We start from the raw sequence: 21036 nt of genomic DNA on the forward strand, positions 1-21036 counted from the left end.
GTCTATTTCTGGGCTCTCTATTCTGTTCCACTGACTATCTATCTTCCCCCCCCAATACCACAGTTTTGATTACTGTAATTTTATAGTAAGTCTTGAAGTCAGTCCTTCCCCTTCCTCCTTCTCCTTTTCTTCCTCCTTCTTCAGTGTCGTACTGACTATTCTGAGTCGTTCACATATCCATAAAACATTTAGAATCAATCTGTCAATACCCACAAAATTACTTGCTGAGATTTTGATTGGAATTTCATTGACTATATGGATCAAGCTGGGAAGAACTGACACCTTAACAATATTGAATATTCCTTTCCATGAACGTGGGATATCTATTTCTTTATCAGATTTTTTTTTAATTTCTTTCATCAACGTTTTGTCATCTTCCTCATACAAATATTGTAGAAAAATTTCGGTGCTAAAGTAAATAATATTCCATTTTTAATTTCAAATTATAATTTTTCATTGCTGATATTAAAAAAGTAGTCAATATTTTAATGCCAATCTCATATCCAGAAACCTTGTTCTAATTGCTTATTAGTTCCAGAAAGTGTTTTTCTTTCTTTCCTTTTTCTTTTTTTTTTTTGGTCAATTTTGGGGGATTTTCTACATAGGCAATCATTTTACCTATGAGCAAAGCCAATTTTATTTATTCCTTCCCAATCTGTATACTTTTATGTCCTTTTTTTGTCTTGTTGCATTAAGCCGGGACCTCCAGTACAATGCTGAATAGAAATGGTGAGAAGGGACATGTTTCCTTGTTCCTGATCTTAGGGGGAAAATATTTAGTTTCTTATCATTAAGTATGATGCTCTCTATAGTTTTTATAGATGTTCTTTATCAACTTAAGGAAATTCCCCTGTATTTCTAGTTTGTTGAAAGTTTTTGTCATGAATGGGTATTGTACTTGATTAGTTGTCTTTTCTGCATATATTGATATGATCAAATGGTTTTTCTCCTTGAGATCCTATTGATTTGATAAATTACATTAATTGATTTTCAAATGTTAAACCAGTCTTCCATACCTGGAATATATCCCTCTTGGTCATGGTATCTAATTCTTTTTGTATATTGTTGGCTTTGATTTATAATATTTTGTTGAAGATTTTTGCATCTATATTCATAAGAGATATTGGTCTATATGTTCCCTTTCTTGTAATGTCTTTGTCTGGTTTTGGTGTGCACTCATTTCATCATCAGACTCTTCCCTGCTACCTAAGCACATATGTTCACAAATACTGTTGGCTAAGTATTACTATACAGATAATAGTGTTGCATATTTTGTCTCTGATCCAGACCTTTGATAAAAGAAAGCTTCCTAGAGTATCAGGAATGGGGTATCTTGTTTAATTTTTTATTTTCATTTATAAAATGTGTAAAAACAGGAGACTAGATTGAACCAAAGATGGCTGGTAAGATTCATTACTACCTCTGATGGGTAGTAGCTATCTCTAAGCAAGGTGTTAAGGAGGATTCTGAGGCTGTCTGCTTCAGGGAAAGGACGTTTGACAGATTAGCAATGCTGGTTTTGAGAGTGGTGAGACAACAGCACAAAAGCAGTGCATTTGCTGTTCATGAGCAAAGCCACTTATCTTTTATAATTTGATTAAAGGAATAATTCTAATTTACAATGTTTAATAGTAACTGAAAAAACAAAGGTAATGTGAATAAATTTACCAAAAACACTACTTAGTAAAGCTAATTAAATAATTCCTGGAAAATGCTATAGACTAAATGTGTTAACAAATGAGTCAAAGAGGGTTAAGGACTCTAAATAGTTTCACATTGCTTTGGAAGTCAGTATTTTTCAGTGATTTAATTGGCTGGATGTAAAATAAGAATGGCATTTGTTATCTGTAAGTCTTTGGCCAAAAACTGCTTTATTTTAGAAGGGTGCCAAAACTTACTAGGGTGGTTTTCCAATCTGATAAAGAATAAAAAGCCCTCTAAAATCCTTATAAAACACTAAATGCAGATGGAACAATGGATTTGTTTGGGAGAAGTCTTTCTTAAAAATAACTTCATGGAGTAAAGGAAAAGGTGATATACAAGAATCAAAATTTCACAAAGATTCACAGTGGCAACCCACGTGACTGTGACAGGCTTATGAAATAGAAACTGTCTGTGACAGGCAGAGGGATCTGCCTCCTGCTTTTCATAATCACTGAAACTCTACTTTCCAAGGTCAAGTCCTGCAAGATAACTCAGAACACTGACCATCAACTTATTTCAGTTCCACCATGTGCCTCAGATTCATACTCCTTTCACTCCCTTTCTTCCCTTTCAGAATAATGTCCAGCGTGGCATGAAAGAAAAGCAGCAGCTTTGGAAATATTTTCACCTCTCATACTTAAGTGAGGAAGTAGAGTTGTTTCATTTCTGATTTTGTTCTTGTGTTGGTTAGGTTTTGCTTTTGTGTGTTTGTTGGTTGGTTGGTTCCAGGCCACCAATTGGGGGTTTTTTATTCTGGGATAAGTAAGCAGGGCAGAAGACAGACAAAGTGATTTTCAGTTCAGTCTGTGCATTAAAATCACACGGGGGAGCTTTTTTAAAATGCCACTAATCAGGATCCACATGCATACATGCTGAAGTAATTGACCTGATGTGAGGCTAATGCATCAGTATTTTTTAAAGGGCACTGTGGGTTGAGAATCGATGTCCCACAAGGAGAGCTGTTCGCAACTTTAAGAAATCACTCAGTAGAGTTGGTGACAGCGTTAAAGAATGAGGAAACTAAACATTTTTTCTAAAAACTCTTCCCCATCACAGCTTTGGTGAAGTTATTCTACTTTTGGTTAGCCTGTGCTTGTGAAAGAAATATACAGACCAGATAAGAATTTCATGCACTAGAAGATAACTTAGACAAAAATCAATTTGACCTGCCACCACTGCCTTTTATCACCTAACTCCCAACACCAACAGCCCCATTACTATGTATCCTTTGATAATTTCACCTTTGAGAGGAACTAACTGCATATTCTATTGATAACAGAAAATGTCCTACAAAGTAATGATATGGATAAATTTATAGAGGAAATCAATAGTGAATTTTTCTGCAATTTCCCCCACAAATAACAGCATAAACTGATAGAAGTAAGTTATTAAAATTGGTAAACTCTTTCAAAATTTATATTTACTATCCCAATACAGGTAGTCACTTTATTTAGTTACATAGAACAAAGAGCTACAATTTACAGCTCCATCATCCAGTTGTATTGATTGAGATGATTTGTTACTCAGGAATCAAACATTTCAGTAGACATTAGTAAACATTATCAAACACATGTTATAGTCATTGTGCATGGATTAATAACGTCTGCTTTTTAAATAACAAGTTAAAATCATCTCATATATTTAATATGGTGTTGAACTTTGATGGTTGAGTCAACTCATTTTTTGCTAGAATGCTGATCTACTTGGCTCTATGCACAGATTCACTACAATTACTAATTTCACCACTAATGACATACAAATTTTTCTAGGTGGGCATTTTGGTCAGGCAAGCACCTACTATTTGCTGCTGGTATTTCTAAGGATACGAATTAACCAATAGCAGGTCCTGAAAAAAGAATATAATCTCAAACTGCTTATTATCCAAATTTATCTAAAGTTTAGTAATATCTTTGGAGGATTTTATGAATGACAAGCAGTCTGTCCATTCTTCTATATAGTCTGAGGTTTATCCTTTTAAAAAGCCAAGTCGCCAGAAAGCAAGGTATTGAATACTTACACTATTTTGATTAAACTAGGGATAGCATTACTGTAACTGAAAAGTACATATGTATCTTACTATGAGGGTTCTCTTGGAGTGTTACCCCATAAGAGGCTCTGAGTACATATGTGTTGGGGGAGGGGAGGGGAAGAGCAGAGAAGGGGAGATGGTTCTAAAAGAAAGAACTTCATGAAATGGATTTTTTCATTTGCTGTTTAAAAGAACACTGATCAACACTGTATTTTCCCTTTATAATGACACAAATGCAAAATTTCTCGTGAAGTTCAGCTTTGGCTAATAAGAGAAACCACAATTTTTAGCTCATGAAAAGTTTCATGACCATGTTTTGCACTTCACTTTTTCCACCAGAAAGCCTCAAACCTAACGTCTACTTTAATTTATGTTTACATCTTAATACATTCTAGTCTATGGTTACTTTATATCTCATATTTTACTTTTATATTTATTTATCACAGACCCTATCGAATCTTTAAGTAAAAGAAAGTAAAATCTTTTCTCTCTGAACTCATTTATTGTAGTTAGTCATCTCAATTACAAATGTATACAAAGATATAATATAAACCCTAAAACCAAACTACAATGCATACAGGATTCATGACTCATGTATTTATTTCTAAACAACACAAAGTTAACAATTTAATATGAATTTTCACACACTGTTCATACTTAAGCTAAATTTATAAAGGTCATTTAAAAGTAAAGATTTTGGATATAGAATAGTAAATGTCATATAATTACCCAGCATGTTCGAACAGATTAAAATATTACCCTGTCTTTCTACTGTCAAATAAATACGGAATTCCCTGTGTGGGGGCTTATCATCAAACCAAATGCTTTACACTTGGTGTGAAAATCACAATTGTCAGTGATCAAGCTGCTACTTCTGATGACAAACATGATGAGATATCATCTTGTTCAATATATGCTTTCGACTTGACATGTAGGCTAATAAAAAATATGAAGTTGTAGTATTTATTTTGTTTCTTGTACAACATAAGGCTCCTTATAGGGATGATCAAAATAGCCAGTACCGTTGACTGAAAATACAGTCAACTCTATTACCTGGAGACAGATTAACTGGTTTGTAGCATGACTATAGTAAAATAGTAGCAGCATGCATTGTATTTGTAAGAGGTTTTAAATCACTATGCATCAGTGACTGTATATAAACATGAGAGGATTTCTATTTTCAGCTACATAATAACATTGTCTCTACACAACACTGTATGTACTGCATTGTGTCTACTGCACTGTTATCCATTCAACAGCTATTTGTTCAGTATTTACTATGTACCAAGTACTGTATTAGGGAATTCCACCTCATTAATCAGACCTAATCTCTTGTCTACACTTCTCTTTCAAGGCAGAAATAAGGGAGGGCATGTGGTCAACTTCTTGTGAGTTGGCTGTAGTTCTGAGATGCAAAATCTAAAGAGGAACAGACACTTGGCACTATGAAACAAACTCCAGTAGGTCTGTACGTGTGGAATTAACTTCTCCCCCACCTCGCTCTTCATCCTGTTTTTTTTCCTTTGCTTCCCTTCTCAGAGAAAGCCTGAACCTGGCAGTCTTACTTGCCTCCTTATCCTTCAGCCTCAAAGTTCATAATCACCATGCCCTGACAATAACTAGATGTTCCTTAAATGTGTACACTTCCCTCCATCCCCTTTCCCCTTCTACGCCTTTACCACTACCTTAGCTCAGACCTCCAACATCTCAAAGCACAGTGACAGTTTCATAGTGGACACTCAAATATTTGGTAAAACATTTGAATAAGGCAGCTTCAGTCAGATGCCTTCTAAGACACTGAGGTAAGGTAGGAGAAGGACACACCAAAATCAGCCTGAACTCATTTCTCTTTTGAGCAACTACTTCAAACATGTCAGTAGCAAGGAGTTATCTTTGACCCCTCCCTTTTTCCTTCACCATTCCCATCTATCTTCTCAGCTCCATTTCCTCTGGCATCCTCCCAGGTCACATGACACAGGTCAGCCAATCACCGAGTCTCTCCCCACGATACCCCCCACCCCCAACCCAGCGCTGTGCAACAGAACTTCCAGCAATGATGGAAATGTGCCATATTTGCTGCCAGCATGTATGGACACTGACTCACTTGAAACATGGTAAGTGTGAGGAATTAAATTTTTAATTTTATTTAAATAGTAATTGATTTAAATTTAAATTTAAATATGTATGGCTAATGGTGACAGTACTGGGAAGTGCAGCTTACCTTTCTTCCATACTGCTGTTAGAATTATCTTCCTGGAACACAGATGATAATATCACTTGACTTACAGAAGTAACATGTCTCCATAAAACCTTCAGTATAAGGTGTGACATTTGAAGCTCTTCACCATCTGGACCCATTTACTATCACATTTCCATTTTCTCCACTCCTCTCCCATCCAGGCTCCAACTGTGCCATGATATAACCCTTAATGTGAACTGTTGACACTTGCTTAGAATGCCCTTTCCTCTCAGGGAACATCCATTCATCCTTCCAGATCCAGCTCACATTCCTGATCCTCTCTGAGTGTGAAACTGCCCTTCCTTAGCCAAGTTAGCCACTCTCTCTTAACTCTGCTGCCATAACTTTAGTACAGAGGGCCATTAAAATATCTAAGCATAACTAATGGCTTACATGTGAAAAATATGAGTCCCATTATCCCAGGTAAACATTAATCACAAACATTAAATGAGATGATCAGGCCAAGCATTTGGCACAGGGGTAAGTAAGCACTCTGTAAATGTGCAGTCTTTAATACATGTATTATGAATCACATCATAATACTTGCTAGGAATCTTAACTGAACACAGCAGGCTAAGAAAACAAGGAGAGGAAAATAAAAAGATGGAGATGGGAGAGGGGAAAAGCTCACAAGTCACCGATACCAACAGAAGGCATAAGCCAGGGAAATTGTGTAAGAAAAGCCATGAAAGCACAAAGAGATCAACTATTCAGTAAACCCATGGCTAAAGCTGAACTTGTTTCTCACCTTCGAATCTAACTGGTAATCGCAATAATCAAATTCCTTAATCAGGGAGCGTAGATGTTACGAGGTCAAGAAAAAGAGAAAGCTTTTCTTGTGATGTGTAACTGAGAAGAATTTGTTGTAAGCTGATCAATAAAGCACTATTACTATGGTCCACTTCTTAAGACAGAGTTCTGTTATGTACAACACTGAATACATTTGCTGTAAGAAAATTTAAACTATGGAAGAACCTGGAAGAAAAAAAAATCTCTAAACTTACTCAATTTTCATCTCCTCTAAAATTATATTTAGATAGAAGCATTTCAAAATAATTAATGACATCCGAGTTATGTCTATTCCTAATATAATGATTTTCCCTTTATATAATGCAGTCTCACTTTTCTCTCCCTTTAGTCAGCTTTCAAAAAAGAAAAATGCAAAGAAATATTTAAATAGTTAAAGATAAAGTTTTTAGTGGCAATTCCAAGCAATGCTCAATATATATACTATCATATGCAGGTATTTATATTGAATGAATATAGGTTTAAATAATATTTTGATGTCCCATTTCATCAGTTTGAGAAAGCACAGGTTTACAACATAATTTTGCTGTTAAACAAAATCCATCAGTTGAATCTGCAGATCAGAGAAAAATAACATTTGGATTTAGTTCAGAGGCTGAGTTGAGCTCAGTTCACTCTGGGTTTGAGTTGATGGTTCAGTTTAAGTTCTTGACAATGAGCACATCAAAATAAAAGATAAGTAATGTAGTCAGGGCTGACATTTAAGAATTAGTGTTCAGGCAAATTATATGTTCTGAAAAAACAAACTCACTTTACAGAGAGAGTTAAGGTTAAATCCGAAGGTTTGAGCATTCCGGGAGCCAGCATTCATGTAGTTTCCCACTAGCAACACAAGTTCCAGCAACTTGCTAAAGCTCCTGCTCTTCTTTATCTCTTCGCAGGCAGTACTGACAGCCATGATGTCAGGTTTGATGTTGTTCACCTGCTCTTCAAACTGAAGCTTAAAGAGAATAGCACTGAGCCGTGGCCGTAGTCTCTTCACATTGCTCATCTGATTGAAAAGAAAATAGCAGATTTCCTTTAAAATGCATGGTATACTTTAGTACTGTGTGGCTGCAAGTAATCTGGGATGATTTATTGGTATGACAGTATGGAAAAAGCAATATGTCCCCTAAAACTGATAGCAGGAAGAGAGAAAAGCCCTGCGTGTTTTTGTGAGGAATCCTGAGTCATCGCTCAAAGAAAACATTAAAAATTTAGAGGCTCGATGAAAGAGAGCTTTACTTAAATGACAAAGTTTAAGAAATAAAGTACATATATCTTTTTTTAAAAAATACTGAATTTTTAAAGGGTAACAGGATACAGAGGCAACAAATTACAAAGCATTCATAGCACTGCTTTAATTTTTGTTCAATACTGAAATATGCTGGGTCATGTTTAAAACACATTCAGAAAGGTCTAAAGAGGGTTTGTTTCTTCAAATAGCAATTGCTGTCCACAGGAGCCCGGCTGACTAACAGTATGTGTTAGATTGAAGGAGAGTAAATAGGTCCCAATTTGTGCTAAATTGACTTTCTTCAGAAACACAGGACAGCAGAATGACTCCTGTCACATGCTAAATTAGCAGAGTCAGAGTTAGAAAACATGGGCAGAGCAGGAGACAGAAGCGGTGCAAAGCCACAGGTCTGCCACGTGCCAGGTTAGCCCCGTTTGGGACTCTGCGTTTCCTTACTGGGTATATAGGGGGTTGAAAATGTTGAAAGAACAAAAGGGCTAGGGGGTCAGCAAGTTCTTGCCTTAAATTTACCCCCGAACCATGTGCTAGAAACACACGTGAGGGGGAAGAGCCTGAAGGCTGGAGACATACCACATTTAAGTTACATGTGAATTCCTTGACCAAACATGTTAGGAATTTGAGACTTAAAACAGATTGATGGGGCAGCAGTGGTACAACAGGTGAACTTCAGCAAGATTATAAACATCAAAAGCACTTTGAGGCAAGGTCAGAAAAAAAAACCAGTGACAGAACATGATAGGATCAAAATAGGGAATAGTTCTGTTTATCACTGACCCTCAAGGAAAAGCTAAAAAAACAATGCCACATGAAGCTTATAGGATTTCTGTTAAAAACTATCTGCTCGGGCTTCCCTGGTGTCGCAGTGGTTGAGAGTCCGCCTGCCGATGCAGGGGACACGGGTTCGTGACCCGGTCCGGGAATATCCCACATGCCGCAGAGCAGCTGGGCCTGTGAGCCATGGCTGCTGAGCCTGTGCGTCCGGAGCCTGTGCTCCGCAACGTGAGAGGCCACAACAGTGAGAGGCCCGCATACCACACACACACAAAAAAAAAACAGAAAAAAACCTACCTGCTCATAATATAACGATTGTTATTTAAAATAAAATGTACCATACAAAAGCCTGAACTTATTAGATTCCAATAGGATACTACAGGCACTGCCTTAATGACTTAACAACATAACCCAGTTTACTCATCTAACAAAATCGTAGCAATAAAGAGCTCTCAGTAGATACCTCTAAGAGAATATCTACAGAGGAACCAAGTTCTTACAGTCACTAAATAGTTTCTCAGCAAATAATATATCTAATTTACATATAGCATTCTCCCCAGCAACTTGACACGTTAAATGCTTATGTATATGCAACCAAGACTCTAAAAGCTCAACTAATATAATTAGTAAGAAGTCTCCTCTACAAAGTATTCTAAGGAATGTCTTAAAATTCCTTGAATTCAAGAAACATCTTCAAAATCCAATCTAGAGAAAATAAAGTTTTTTCTCCTAGAAGAGAGTAAAGAAACTGTAAGCTCAAAAATGACATTTTTTTAAAGTACAAAGAAACATTACTAATAATGGTTTTATAAAATAAATTTTAGTAATATAAAAATTAATGAAAGACAAAGTGAGACCTTATTAGAATACCAATTCTTAGTAGGCATGAATCATTGTTTGGACATTGTATGTCTAGCACACAAAGTAGAGGCAGTGATTACTTCTGATAAAGTCATTTCATTTGTTTTAAAAAGCTCCCAAATGGACTCACTTACCTGGAATTTGTACCCTTACTTAAATATTACAAATGTAATATTTGTACATATTCATATTATACTGGACCAATGTTGTACCATGCTCTGTTACATTTAATTTATCCTTTAGATTACTAAGACATATAAGGGAGCACTCACATGAGCACATACAGTTATGGCCATTCAGAAGGTGTATGATGGGCCCACAGCATCTCTGCTTTCAGCCTATGCCCTCATTCATGATTATGAAATCAGGTATTTGGTACTTTGCAATAACAAGAGAAGAATTCTCCAGTACCCCATGTAAAACATTAGTATTGCAAAATATATTAATTTTAACATATATTAATGTACTACTTCATGTGCAAAGAGAAAAAAGACTACTTAAATGCCTACATTAAACTACCCCGGGGCTTCCCTGGTGGCGCAGTGGTTGAGAGTCCGCCTGCCGATTCAGGGGACACGGGTTCGTGCCCCGGTCTGGGAAGATCCCACATGCTGCGGAGCGGCTGGGCCTGTGAGCCATGGCCGCTGAGCCTGCGCGTCCGGAGCCTGTGCTCCGGAACGGGAGAGGCCACAACAGTGAGAGGCCCGTGTACCGCAAAAAAAAAAAAAAAAAAAAACTACCCCGAAGTATGTTAAAGCTTTCCTGCTGACAAGCTAACCATATGTAGCCAGTACAAAGTAATTAATTTTCCTAGAAAAATATAACCTAGATTTGTATGAGTAATGAGTCTACCTGGCACTAGGGACAGGTACCTTGAAAAAATAGAGTAAGTCTATGATGTAATGCAGAACAAACTGCTATGAGTTTATCAAATACCCTGAGAAAGCCAAGTCAGGAAGGGTAACCTAAACAGATCTTTGAACACCTTTTTAAGTTAGATGTCCTTTTCATATTGTTCTTTCTTCCAAATTTTGAAAAGTGAGTATTCTGGCTGATAAGAAACAAATGTATTTTAGTGAACAAAATTACTACACTGGAAAGGAATTTGAGAGATCACCAGAACTAGATCCTGTCCAGGGTCTACCATTTAGCCTACGCTAATCCCCTAGGCCAAATGGCTGCCCCTTTTATTTTAAAAATAACAACAACAAAAAAAAGTCAATGAAAGCTAATGTTCTAAGATCTAAATCTTGTAATCTGTAGATAATAGCAGAATTATTTTTCTCACTGGGCAAATCAAACTCTATTTCTTCAGATGGGATCAAAGAAAAAAGGGAAAAAAAGGGGAAATATATATATATTTTAAATCCTGAAGAATGTTTCTTCACCCTCTCATATATTCTATCAACACTAGACATTTGCTGGGACTTCCCTGGTGGTCCAGTGGTTAAGAGTCGGCCTTCCAATGCAGAGGACGTGGGTTCGATCCCTGGTCAGGGAACTGGGATCCCAAGTGCCACAGGGCAACTAAGCCTGTGCACTGTGGAGCCCGCGTGCCACAACTGGGGAGCCCACACCTCTGGAGCCGATGTGCCACAACTAAGACCCGATGTAGCCAAATGAATAAATATTTTAAAAAACAAAAACAAAAAAAAACACTGGACACTTGCATTCTGTTTGCTTGCCCAAGAATCTAGAACTATGACTTGTCTGCCAAAGACTAGACTGAATGCATAAATGGAGAGCTATGATGCTAAAATAATATTCTCAATGGTAACAGAAAGTCATTAAAAAAAGATGAAGGAAGGGTTACTGCAAAAGTTTAACTGTAAGATAGTTAATAATTAGAATGTTAGAAGAAATTAGAATTCATTTTTACAGAGGTATCCTTTACATTTATTATTACAGAGTCCTAGCAATGTAAACACATAGCACCAAAATCTGACAATAATGAGTTATAGTCTGAAGACCAACCTAAAGGCATAAAAAAGAAAGTAAAAATATTTTGGTTTTATTACTATTTTTTGAAAGCAGGCAGCAGTACTCCGACAACCACCCCATCACACCACCACAGATGTCATGTGCCTGAAGGAAAACACCTTAAGAACAGTGACTGGATAAAATCAACAAACAATATCCAGAACACTAAGGGTAATTTTTGTTCAAAATTTTGTTTGTTGGCAATATACATGTTGTTGGAGCAGGTACAAAGTAAGATGAAAAGACCTTGAGAAAATCTGTGAACCAACAAGCATTGACTGGGTGCCCACTCAGTGCTGTGAAAGGCACAGAAGTTGTGGTTGCTGCCCTTGTATCACTGAATTCTTTCCATCTGTCTTAAAGGGCAAAAAGGAGAAAAAGTCTTCAGGGAGATGTAATCTCCCATAATCTTACTATGGTTATCTTTTTCTCATATAATTTTAATTTTATCCATTATTTCACAGGGGGAAAAAACAGAATCCATCTGACATTTTTATACCAACTACATTTAACACTATATCCTCTTTATTCAGTTTCTTTTATAAATATGAGATTTTCAGGGGCCAACTTATACAAAACTTGTTGGGTTTTCCCCCACTTCTTGCCTGCAGCCTCGTGTAGGCGCACCTCAAAAGAAATTTGAGAACATCCTCTATATCTTCATTATTCTTCCCTAAAGTTGTGGTAAGACTAATTAATCATTCAACTTTCCTTCTAATACAAGTAACCTGCTGATTGAAAAGCTACTAGCTTGAGTCTTAATTGATTTACTACTCTAAACCTTCATGTTATACATGTTGCAAATACATAATTATAAGGAATAATGGGACGGCGTTTCTGTAAGGTTAAATGACTCCTTCAAGGGCACAGGGACAGTAGGGCATGAGCCTAGAGCTAACTTGCTGCCGACTAACTGTGCATGCCACTCAGAGAATCACAATGTGGAAATTAATAACTGCAACTTAAAAGCCACCTGATACTGAAACTATCAGTACTTCTACTATGTTTTCCTATGAGTAGGAACAGACTTTAATTTCCCCACGGTAGTTATCAGACAAATCACTATGGAGACAGGTTGACCCTGCTGTGAGCTCTGCCTGCTACTACTTCATATTTCTTTCCTTTTTTCTTGGTATACCTAACTACCCCTGTATGTTTCCAGATCCACTTTTGTTGTCCCGTTACACTGCACTCTCCACTCTTATTTCCATATTTGCTAATTCTTCCACTCCCCGTAAGAGAGGTGTGAGAAGCAAGGAGACTGTGAAAAAATGAGTGCATCTTTGTGAAAGACAAGACAAAGGGTTGAGGGAGAAAAGTGACATCTGAGAAAGGAAGGTAATCTAACAACAGACTTAAGACACTTAGGAAAAAGTTTTGAACTTGATTTTTCTAATTAAACTATATGAAAAATGTCTTCCCTTTACTGTTAGATGGGCAATATTTTCATAATCTCCAAAATTCTCAGAAAAAAAAGTTCATTTCACTTTAGGAAAGGCATCAAAAACAGCTATTCAAGTGCCTTATGCCTGGGTAGTGCTCAGAATATCAAGAGTATTTTTAAAATAAATGTGCCCTTATGATAATAATACTCATAAGCTAAAATTATTTTTTTAAACTACACAACAGCAAAGTACATTTTTTGTACTTTGCTGTGGCAAAGTTGCATTGTTTTACATTTTTCCAAAGGAGCAAGGTAAAGCCAAGAATTATACAACAACAAAAAAATTAAAAGGATAAAATGTATATTCCTCCAGGTAGTCAAGAAATAGACAATTAGCTATAGACATCAGATATGCTTTCTCTTTGTCTACAAATGCTTATCAATTCTGGACCACGAAGGATTTCACAGGAGGTCCAAATGAGTTCCGCAGATACTCAGGATCTGAAAGTGGTAAAGTTAGAGAGCGAGAGACTTCTTATTTAATTTGGCAGTCTTAGCAAACACTCAACACATAAGTTTCATATCTGATGAATTAAAAAGCTGGCATAAAACCCAGAACCTTTCTGGTGTCTTAAATTCATTCATGTCTGCTTCCAGACAATCCCCACCCTAACTTAGGAAACCAATGTTTTGATTGCTATCACTATAACTAAGTTTTGCCTGTTCTTGAAATTTATATAAATGAAACTTTCAGGAAACACTTTTGGTGTCTGGCTTCTTTCACTCAATAAAATGACTTTGAGATTCACACATGTTAGTATGATTGAGTACTGTGTTCCTTTTTATTAACGAGCAATATTTCATTGCAAGAATACATCAAAATTTGTTTAGCCTCTTTCGTAAACCAAAAAGTTGATGGACTTTTTGGTTTCTTCCCAGTTTGGGGCTGTGTAGTGGGTTGGAATGAATAGGCACTGGAAGGATAAGTCCTAAACCATGTACCTGTGAAGGTGACCTTATGTAGAAATAGGGTCTTTACAGATGTAATTAAGTTAAAGATCTCCAGGTGAGATCATGCAGGATTCAGGGAGATCCCTAAATCTAATGCCATGTCATTTTACAAGAAAGGAGAGAGAAAGTCACACACAGGAGGAGGCAACGTGAAGACTGTGAAGATGGAGGCAGAGACTAGAGTGATGCTAAAAGTCAAGAAATACCAAAGGCTACAAGCAGCTACCAGATGCTAAGGGAGAGGCATGGAACAGATTCTTCCTCAGAGTCTCCAGAAGGCACCAACCCTGCCAACAGCTTGATGTAGGACTTTTGGTCTCCAGAAATATGACAGAATAAATTACTGTTGTTTTAAATCACTAACGTTGTGGACATTTGTTATGGCAGCCCAGGGAAACTAATACAGGATATTATGAATATTCTTGTATGAGTCTTTTCATTTCCATTAAATAGTATAGTGTAAATGCATACTTAACCTTATAAGAAATTGTCAAACTTTTTACAAAGTGGCTTATGACACTTTACGCCCCCTTTGCCAATGTTATGCTTTATTCTTGAAGCCTTTATTTTATCTTTGCACATTTAGGTCTATATTCCATCCCTCATTAACTGTTCTGCGTGGTGTGATGAAGGAGCTGAGATTCATTTTAGTCAATAGAATATCCAAGTTTCGCAGCATCATTTGGTACAAAGAAGTTCCTTTCTCTACCCACTAGCCTTTAAGTCTTTGTTGAAAAATCAATTGATGGTATCTTTGTGAATCTATGTATATACTTTTAAGAGAAACATTTATATATCCTTAAGCCAAAACCTTACTGTCTTGATATCAAATCAGTAGTCTAGGTCCTCCAAGTTTGTTTTTCAAAATTGATTTTGTCCATTCCAGGTCTTTTGCATACCATATGAATTTTTGTGATATCTTGTCAGTTACTATTATAAGACCCGCTGGGACTGATTGAGAATGTGTATCGTATGTGTATTAGGAATCTATAGATCATTTGAGTGAAAAATGAGATCTTAACAAATTGAGTCTTCCACTCCAGGAACATGGTATGTATCACCATTTATTTACAACTTCTTCAAGTTCCCTCAGCAATAATTTGTACTTTGCAGTGTAGAAAATTTGCATATGTTCAGGGAAATGCATCCTTAAGTATTTTACATTTTTTATGCTATTGAAAACAGTACTATTTTTATTTTGCTTTCCGATATATCATTGCTTATAGAGAAAAATACAACTGATTTTGGTACAGTGACTATTTTGTGACCTTCTAACAAAGTTTACTACAGATTCCTTATGTATTTACATAGATAATAAGTTCACTTACATCATTTCCAATGTACAGGTCTTTTATCTCATTTTCTTTTATTACACAAGTTAGAACATATATTATAATGCAGAAAAGTGATAAAAATAGATATCCTTGCCTGGTTTCCAATCATAAATGACAAAGAATTTAATCTTTCCCAACTAAGTATGAGGATAGCTCCATGTCTTCCATAGATGTCCTTTATCAGGTTGAGAAAGTTTCCTTCTATTTCTACTTGCTAAGAGTTTTTATATATCATAAACAAGATACAATTCTGTCAAATGTTTTTTATTTTGTATCTAGATAATTATATGATTTTTCTCCCTATTTTCTGATAATATGGTCAACTACATTAATTTTCAAATGTTAAACCAACCTTGCACAGCTTGGTAATGACACACTCTCCTTTTTAAGCATTGCACTATTTGATACAAAAATGTTTTGAAATTTTTGTATATATGTTTATGTATGATATGGGTCTCTAATTTTCTGTAGTAGATTCCCTTCTTTGATTCCTGAGGGAAATATGAGAATTTAGTTTTCTTTTTCAGTGCTTTCATTTTCATTAGGTTTAAAATTATTTCTTCTTTGACCCAAAAATAATTTAAAACTATGTTATCCAATTTTCAAACAGTGAGAGGTGTTCTATTATTATTGTTGTCCAATTTAATTCCAATTTACATAGAAAACATACTCTACAAGATTTCAGTCTTTTGAAAATTACTGAGACTTATTTTATGTTCCCATATAGTCTACCTTGTTGAATGTTCCATGTGTATTTGAAACGAATGTATATTCTGAAGTTATATGGGCAATGTTCTATAAATACCAATTAGAACAAGCTGGCTGATAGAACTGTCTTGATTTTCTAATTATTTACTGATTTGTTTCTTGATCTACTTTTTCTAGAATTTACTGAAAGGGGGCATTAAAGTCTCATTATGATTGTGAAGTTATCTATTTCTCCATTTAATTCTACAGGTTTTGCTTCATGAATTTTAATGTTCTTTATTAGGTGCATGCATATTTAAGATGATTGTTTCTTGTAAATTACTCCTTGTATCCTTGTGTAATGCCTCTATTTCTTATAATATGATTTGTCTTGAAATATACATTCTCTGAAATATACAAAGCTATGCTACTTTTCTTATTGTCTAGTATCTGTTTTCCATTTGTCCTTTCTGCTTTTTACCTCTATTTTGTCCCTTCCTGCTTTTGTGTTTATCGAGCAATTTTTAGTATTCCATTTTCTTCTACTGGCTTCTTAACTATATCTCTTTACTATATTTTTCCTGGTTGTTCTAGGACTACCAATATGCATCTTTATGTAGTCTATTTAGAGTGACTATTAAGTCAGTATTGTGCCTGTTCATAGGTTTCATTTCCTGCCTCCCCCTCCAGCATTTCACTCACACTTCCCACCTTCTGGTTCATTTCATGTGTGTTATAATGTTACAACAGCATAATTCCATTTGTCCTACCCAATCATTTGTGCTACTATCATATCTTTTACTTCTATATGCATGTAAACCTCATCCTGCAATGTTATTTTTTTAATTATTAGTTTTAAGTAAATTATGAGAAGAAAGAAAACATAGTTCATTGATTATTTCACATGGCTTCCATTCCTTTTTGTGGATATCACTTTTCATCTAGTATCATTTCCATTTGGCCTGCAGGACAACTTTCGCACTTCTTGGAGGGCAGGTCTGATGGTCACAAACTCTCTGTTTTCACAGAACTAAAAATGTATTTATTTTACCCTATTTTGGGAAGGGTATCTACTAAAGAGAGAATTTTGAATTTACAGAGTTTCTTTATTTCAACATTTAAAATACACCCTTCTGTTGACTTCTGCTTTCCATTATTTCTGCAAGGGCAGCTAAATCTCTCTCCTTGTTTTCTTATATGTTTTCCCCTCCTCAAATCACTTTCATGACTTTCTCTTTGTCTTTGTCTTTCAGCAGTTTGACTAGAATGTGCCAAAATGTCTTTCTCTTTATATTTATCCTGACTGGGTTTTGCTGAGGTTCTTGAACCGTAAGTTTATACTTCCCACTCGATTTGGCATTTCTTGGCCCTTATTTCTTCAAATATTTTGCCAGCCACAATCTCACTTTCTTCTCCTTTTGGGATTACAATTACAGGTGTTTTAGACTGTTTATCTCCAATATACTATTAACCCATATACTGAATATTTTAATTCAGTTATTGAACTTTTCAGTTTGAGAATTCCCATATGGCAAACTTTTATAGTTTTCATTTCCCTGCAAAGATTCCTTAATTAAGATCATGTTTTCCTTCAATTCTTAAAAGATAATTTCCTTTAGTTCTTTGAACATATTTATAATATCCACATTAAAGACTTTGCATTTGAAATCTAAAACCTGGGCCGTCTTGTTGATTTGAGTGTTTTTTTTTTCTTTTACAATACATCCCATTTTATTAATCTTTACTTCTTAATTAAATGATGCAATGTTATAACAACCCTTGAGTTTTAATATTCCTTTGAAGAATGTTCCTTCTTGTTTTAGCAGGCAAATCAATCATTGGGTGATCACCTTAAATTTCTCTGTAGGCTTATTTATAGGCTTAATAGGCTTGAGCTTACACTTTGTTAGTGTGGCTCTGTGGAAAGTGGGAGTTGTTTGTCTAGCCCCTCTAACTTGGTAGGACTCATTCTTCCCAGAGAAGCCTGTAGACTTGATTATAGGTTTTCTTAGGGTGAGTCTAGAGAAGGTACTCCTTTAGGATGTTGGTCTTCTTTCCTAAGGTATAACCTTTCCAGTTGTTTGAATGAATGCCAAGTAAGTTAATGAGGTATCAAGAAGCTATCTCTATTCTGGCAGGGTCAGAATTCCAATGCCTCCTAGGAATGTGGACCCATAGTATCTCTCTTCTACTCTCACTGTGCAGCAGGTGCTTTCTGGCAAATCTTGCTCAGTATATGAACAGCTCAGCCTCTGGGCACAGACTCCAGGGAGACTCCCACATGGAAAACTGGAGTCCCTTTCTGCACAGTTCATTCCCCTATAATGGCCTGCCCTGTTTCAGCTGCTATAAATTCTGATCCCTGCTTCCACATTCCAGAGAAAACCACACTTTCTGCTCAAACCCCAGCTCTCTGTGCTATTATTGGAAAACTTTCACCAGACCAAAAGCTGGGCATTCACAAGTTCATGCAGTTTCTATTCTCCCAAAGCTTGCAGTTTTCTTCTACTGGTTGTCTATGGCCTTAAAACGGAGGACCTGAATATTTTATCCACTTTATCATTGTTAATGGTTTACCCAGCTTTTTAAAAATTTATTCCTAAGTATTTTATAGTTTTGTTACTGTAAATGGAATTTTAAAACCTTTTTATTACAATTTCAGTTTTAAGAATACAAAAAACTCTTTATCCAGATTAACCAAGTGTTTCCATTTTGTATCATTTGCTCCATCATATTCTCTCTCTTCCTCTTCATATATATATATATATATTATAAAGGAAATACATATGTGTATATATACTATAATATAATACATAAATATTTAGCTAAGGTTATGTCCACCAGTTTTTCCAATCAATGTAAAGTTACAACATCTTCCCTATATAATAAGTTACTTATAGGAAGATGCTTTGAGACTATATAAATATAGTATGTATACCCTTATTTTCATCAAATTTTCACCTTTGTGTTAATGGGGAGAGCCATTAAGTAGAATACCGGTTATAGTATTTACTGAACTTTATTAAAAATGCACTTTACAGACCTTTCCAGATGGCATCAATAATGAGATATAAAATAAACCAGTCTATATCTACAACAATTACACCTTAAGCCACCACTGCGATAAAACTGCCTAACTCGATAGTAACTTAGTTTCATTAGTCCAGTCTCCCTTTTCCATTATGTTTCCAAAGTAGTCTTAGAAGAGAATATCGAGACCTGTATGATGAGATTTGCAGAATACAGGAAATGCTTCTCGGGCACTAGATGATACTCAGATCTAAAAAGCAACCTTAAAACAATGTTGTTTGCAAAGTGATGAATCATAAGAGACCTTTTTGCTTACAACTACAAAATGCTTTAGGCTTTATTTCAAATGAATGATGCATGGCTAGTAATTAGTATGAGACTATAATGATGTTTTGTTTCATTTTTGCAAATGAAACACATTAAGCAGATTGTGCCATAAAATTTCAATACTACATAGATGGTCTAACTAGAAACCATCATGTTTCTATACCAAAAAAACAACCATAATTCCTATTATGGACTCAAATGCCCCACTTTTTAGTTGCCTATTTAGAAGATTTAAAATCCCATAGAAGAAAAAGGAGTAACTGACAAAATTTCCAAAAACTTAATTTCAAGTTCAACAACTCAATAATTTAAGCTCCTACATAAACATACTAAGTAATTTGTACTTATTATTAACTCAAGTTAATCTTTAAATATCAAAAATCAATTTTCTCCAGTGATGAAGCATACAGAAACCAGTGCTAAAAGCAACTTCGAGTACAGTGGGCACCTACGGCAAACAAACACACAAGAGTGACTGCCACCATAAAAAATGAAGGACGTCCTTTAATGTCATAAAACTATGGTTCACACATGAGCTGTACTAGTTACTAGTTGAGTGAACAAGTTGCCTCAGCTCTGAAATGGTAATGCCTATTTCTGGAGTTATATGAGAGTCAGATATAACTACTCATTTATTTATGTATCAGAGTATTTACTGAATACTTATTATGTACTAAACTCTGTTTAAGGCCTTGGGGAATCACACTGAAAATAAGATGACAGGGACCTGGTCCAAATGGCTGTACTAAAGTAAACAGACTGAGAAAGGGGGAGAAAAAGACAGAAAAACAATAAAACAAATAGACAGGATCACTGTAGTTAAGGATAAGTGCTCATGAATAAGTAGGATGATGCCACCATCCACCATCCACCAGGATGATGAGCCCTACCACAGGAAAGTGGCACCTGGACTGAAGCAGAGGTTGCAGCAGGAGTAACTGCAAATCTGAGGTGGGAGCAAAAAACGAATGTGGCTGAGACACGGCGGACAATGAAGGCAGTGGTAAAATATGAGACTGAAGAAACAGACACAAGATTATCTTACAAATTATAATGAAACTAGAAACAATTAGAATGACCAGAAGGAAATTCCCCTTCTGGCCAAAGATGGAAAAACAGGGACTGGACTTATCTCCCTTCCCCCTGTCCCGAGGCAACAGTTTTCAGGCACTGACTCCAGGCAGTGTGGGATGGTGGTGTCTGAGAAAGGGGAAACAGGTGTGCCCCGTGACCATCCCAGCTTACTGTTTAGAAAGAGTTTCCAAACTGCAGCACAGGGAGAAGGAACCCAGGTGGAGCAGGAGATGTCCATGATTGAGCGGGAGGTGGGAGTCTGGGAATGCCAAGGCAGCTAGAGTTCTCAGGACAGAGTATCAGAAAGGAAAGAGTAGCACAGACAGAAAGCTCCAGAGATCTCAAGAGTTTCCTGCTCATGTCTTTAACTGTAGTACCCACCACATGCATGTGAGAAAACTACTGAAGGCTGGGGAAAGAATCAGTCAAAAGCACTGGAGGTAATAGTGCCTGATTCTCAGACAAAGCTGGGAACACTTACTTGTTCTCAACAGGCAGAGTGGAAAAACCTCATAATTCATGCGACATTGAGCAGGGTACTCAGAAGGGTATTGCCTTAAT

General features: G+C 36.0%; 1 protein-coding gene across 1 annotated transcript in view; it reads right to left on the reverse strand.

Moving 5' to 3' along the window:
• The window catches only part of DIAPH3 (diaphanous related formin 3), a 542576-nt gene that overhangs the window by 237889 nt on the left and 283651 nt on the right, over window positions 1–21036 (reverse strand). The window contains exon 21 of the mRNA XM_082601893.1: window positions 7531–7770. Within this exon, the coding sequence (XP_082458019.1) occupies window positions 7531–7770 (240 nt within the window). The remainder of the gene's footprint in view (window positions 1–7530; window positions 7771–21036) is intronic.

This window comes from Mesoplodon mirus (genome assembly GCF_964341445.2).
Source record: "Mesoplodon mirus genome assembly, chromosome: 17".
Classification (NCBI taxonomy): domain Eukaryota; kingdom Metazoa; phylum Chordata; class Mammalia; order Artiodactyla; family Ziphiidae; genus Mesoplodon; species Mesoplodon mirus.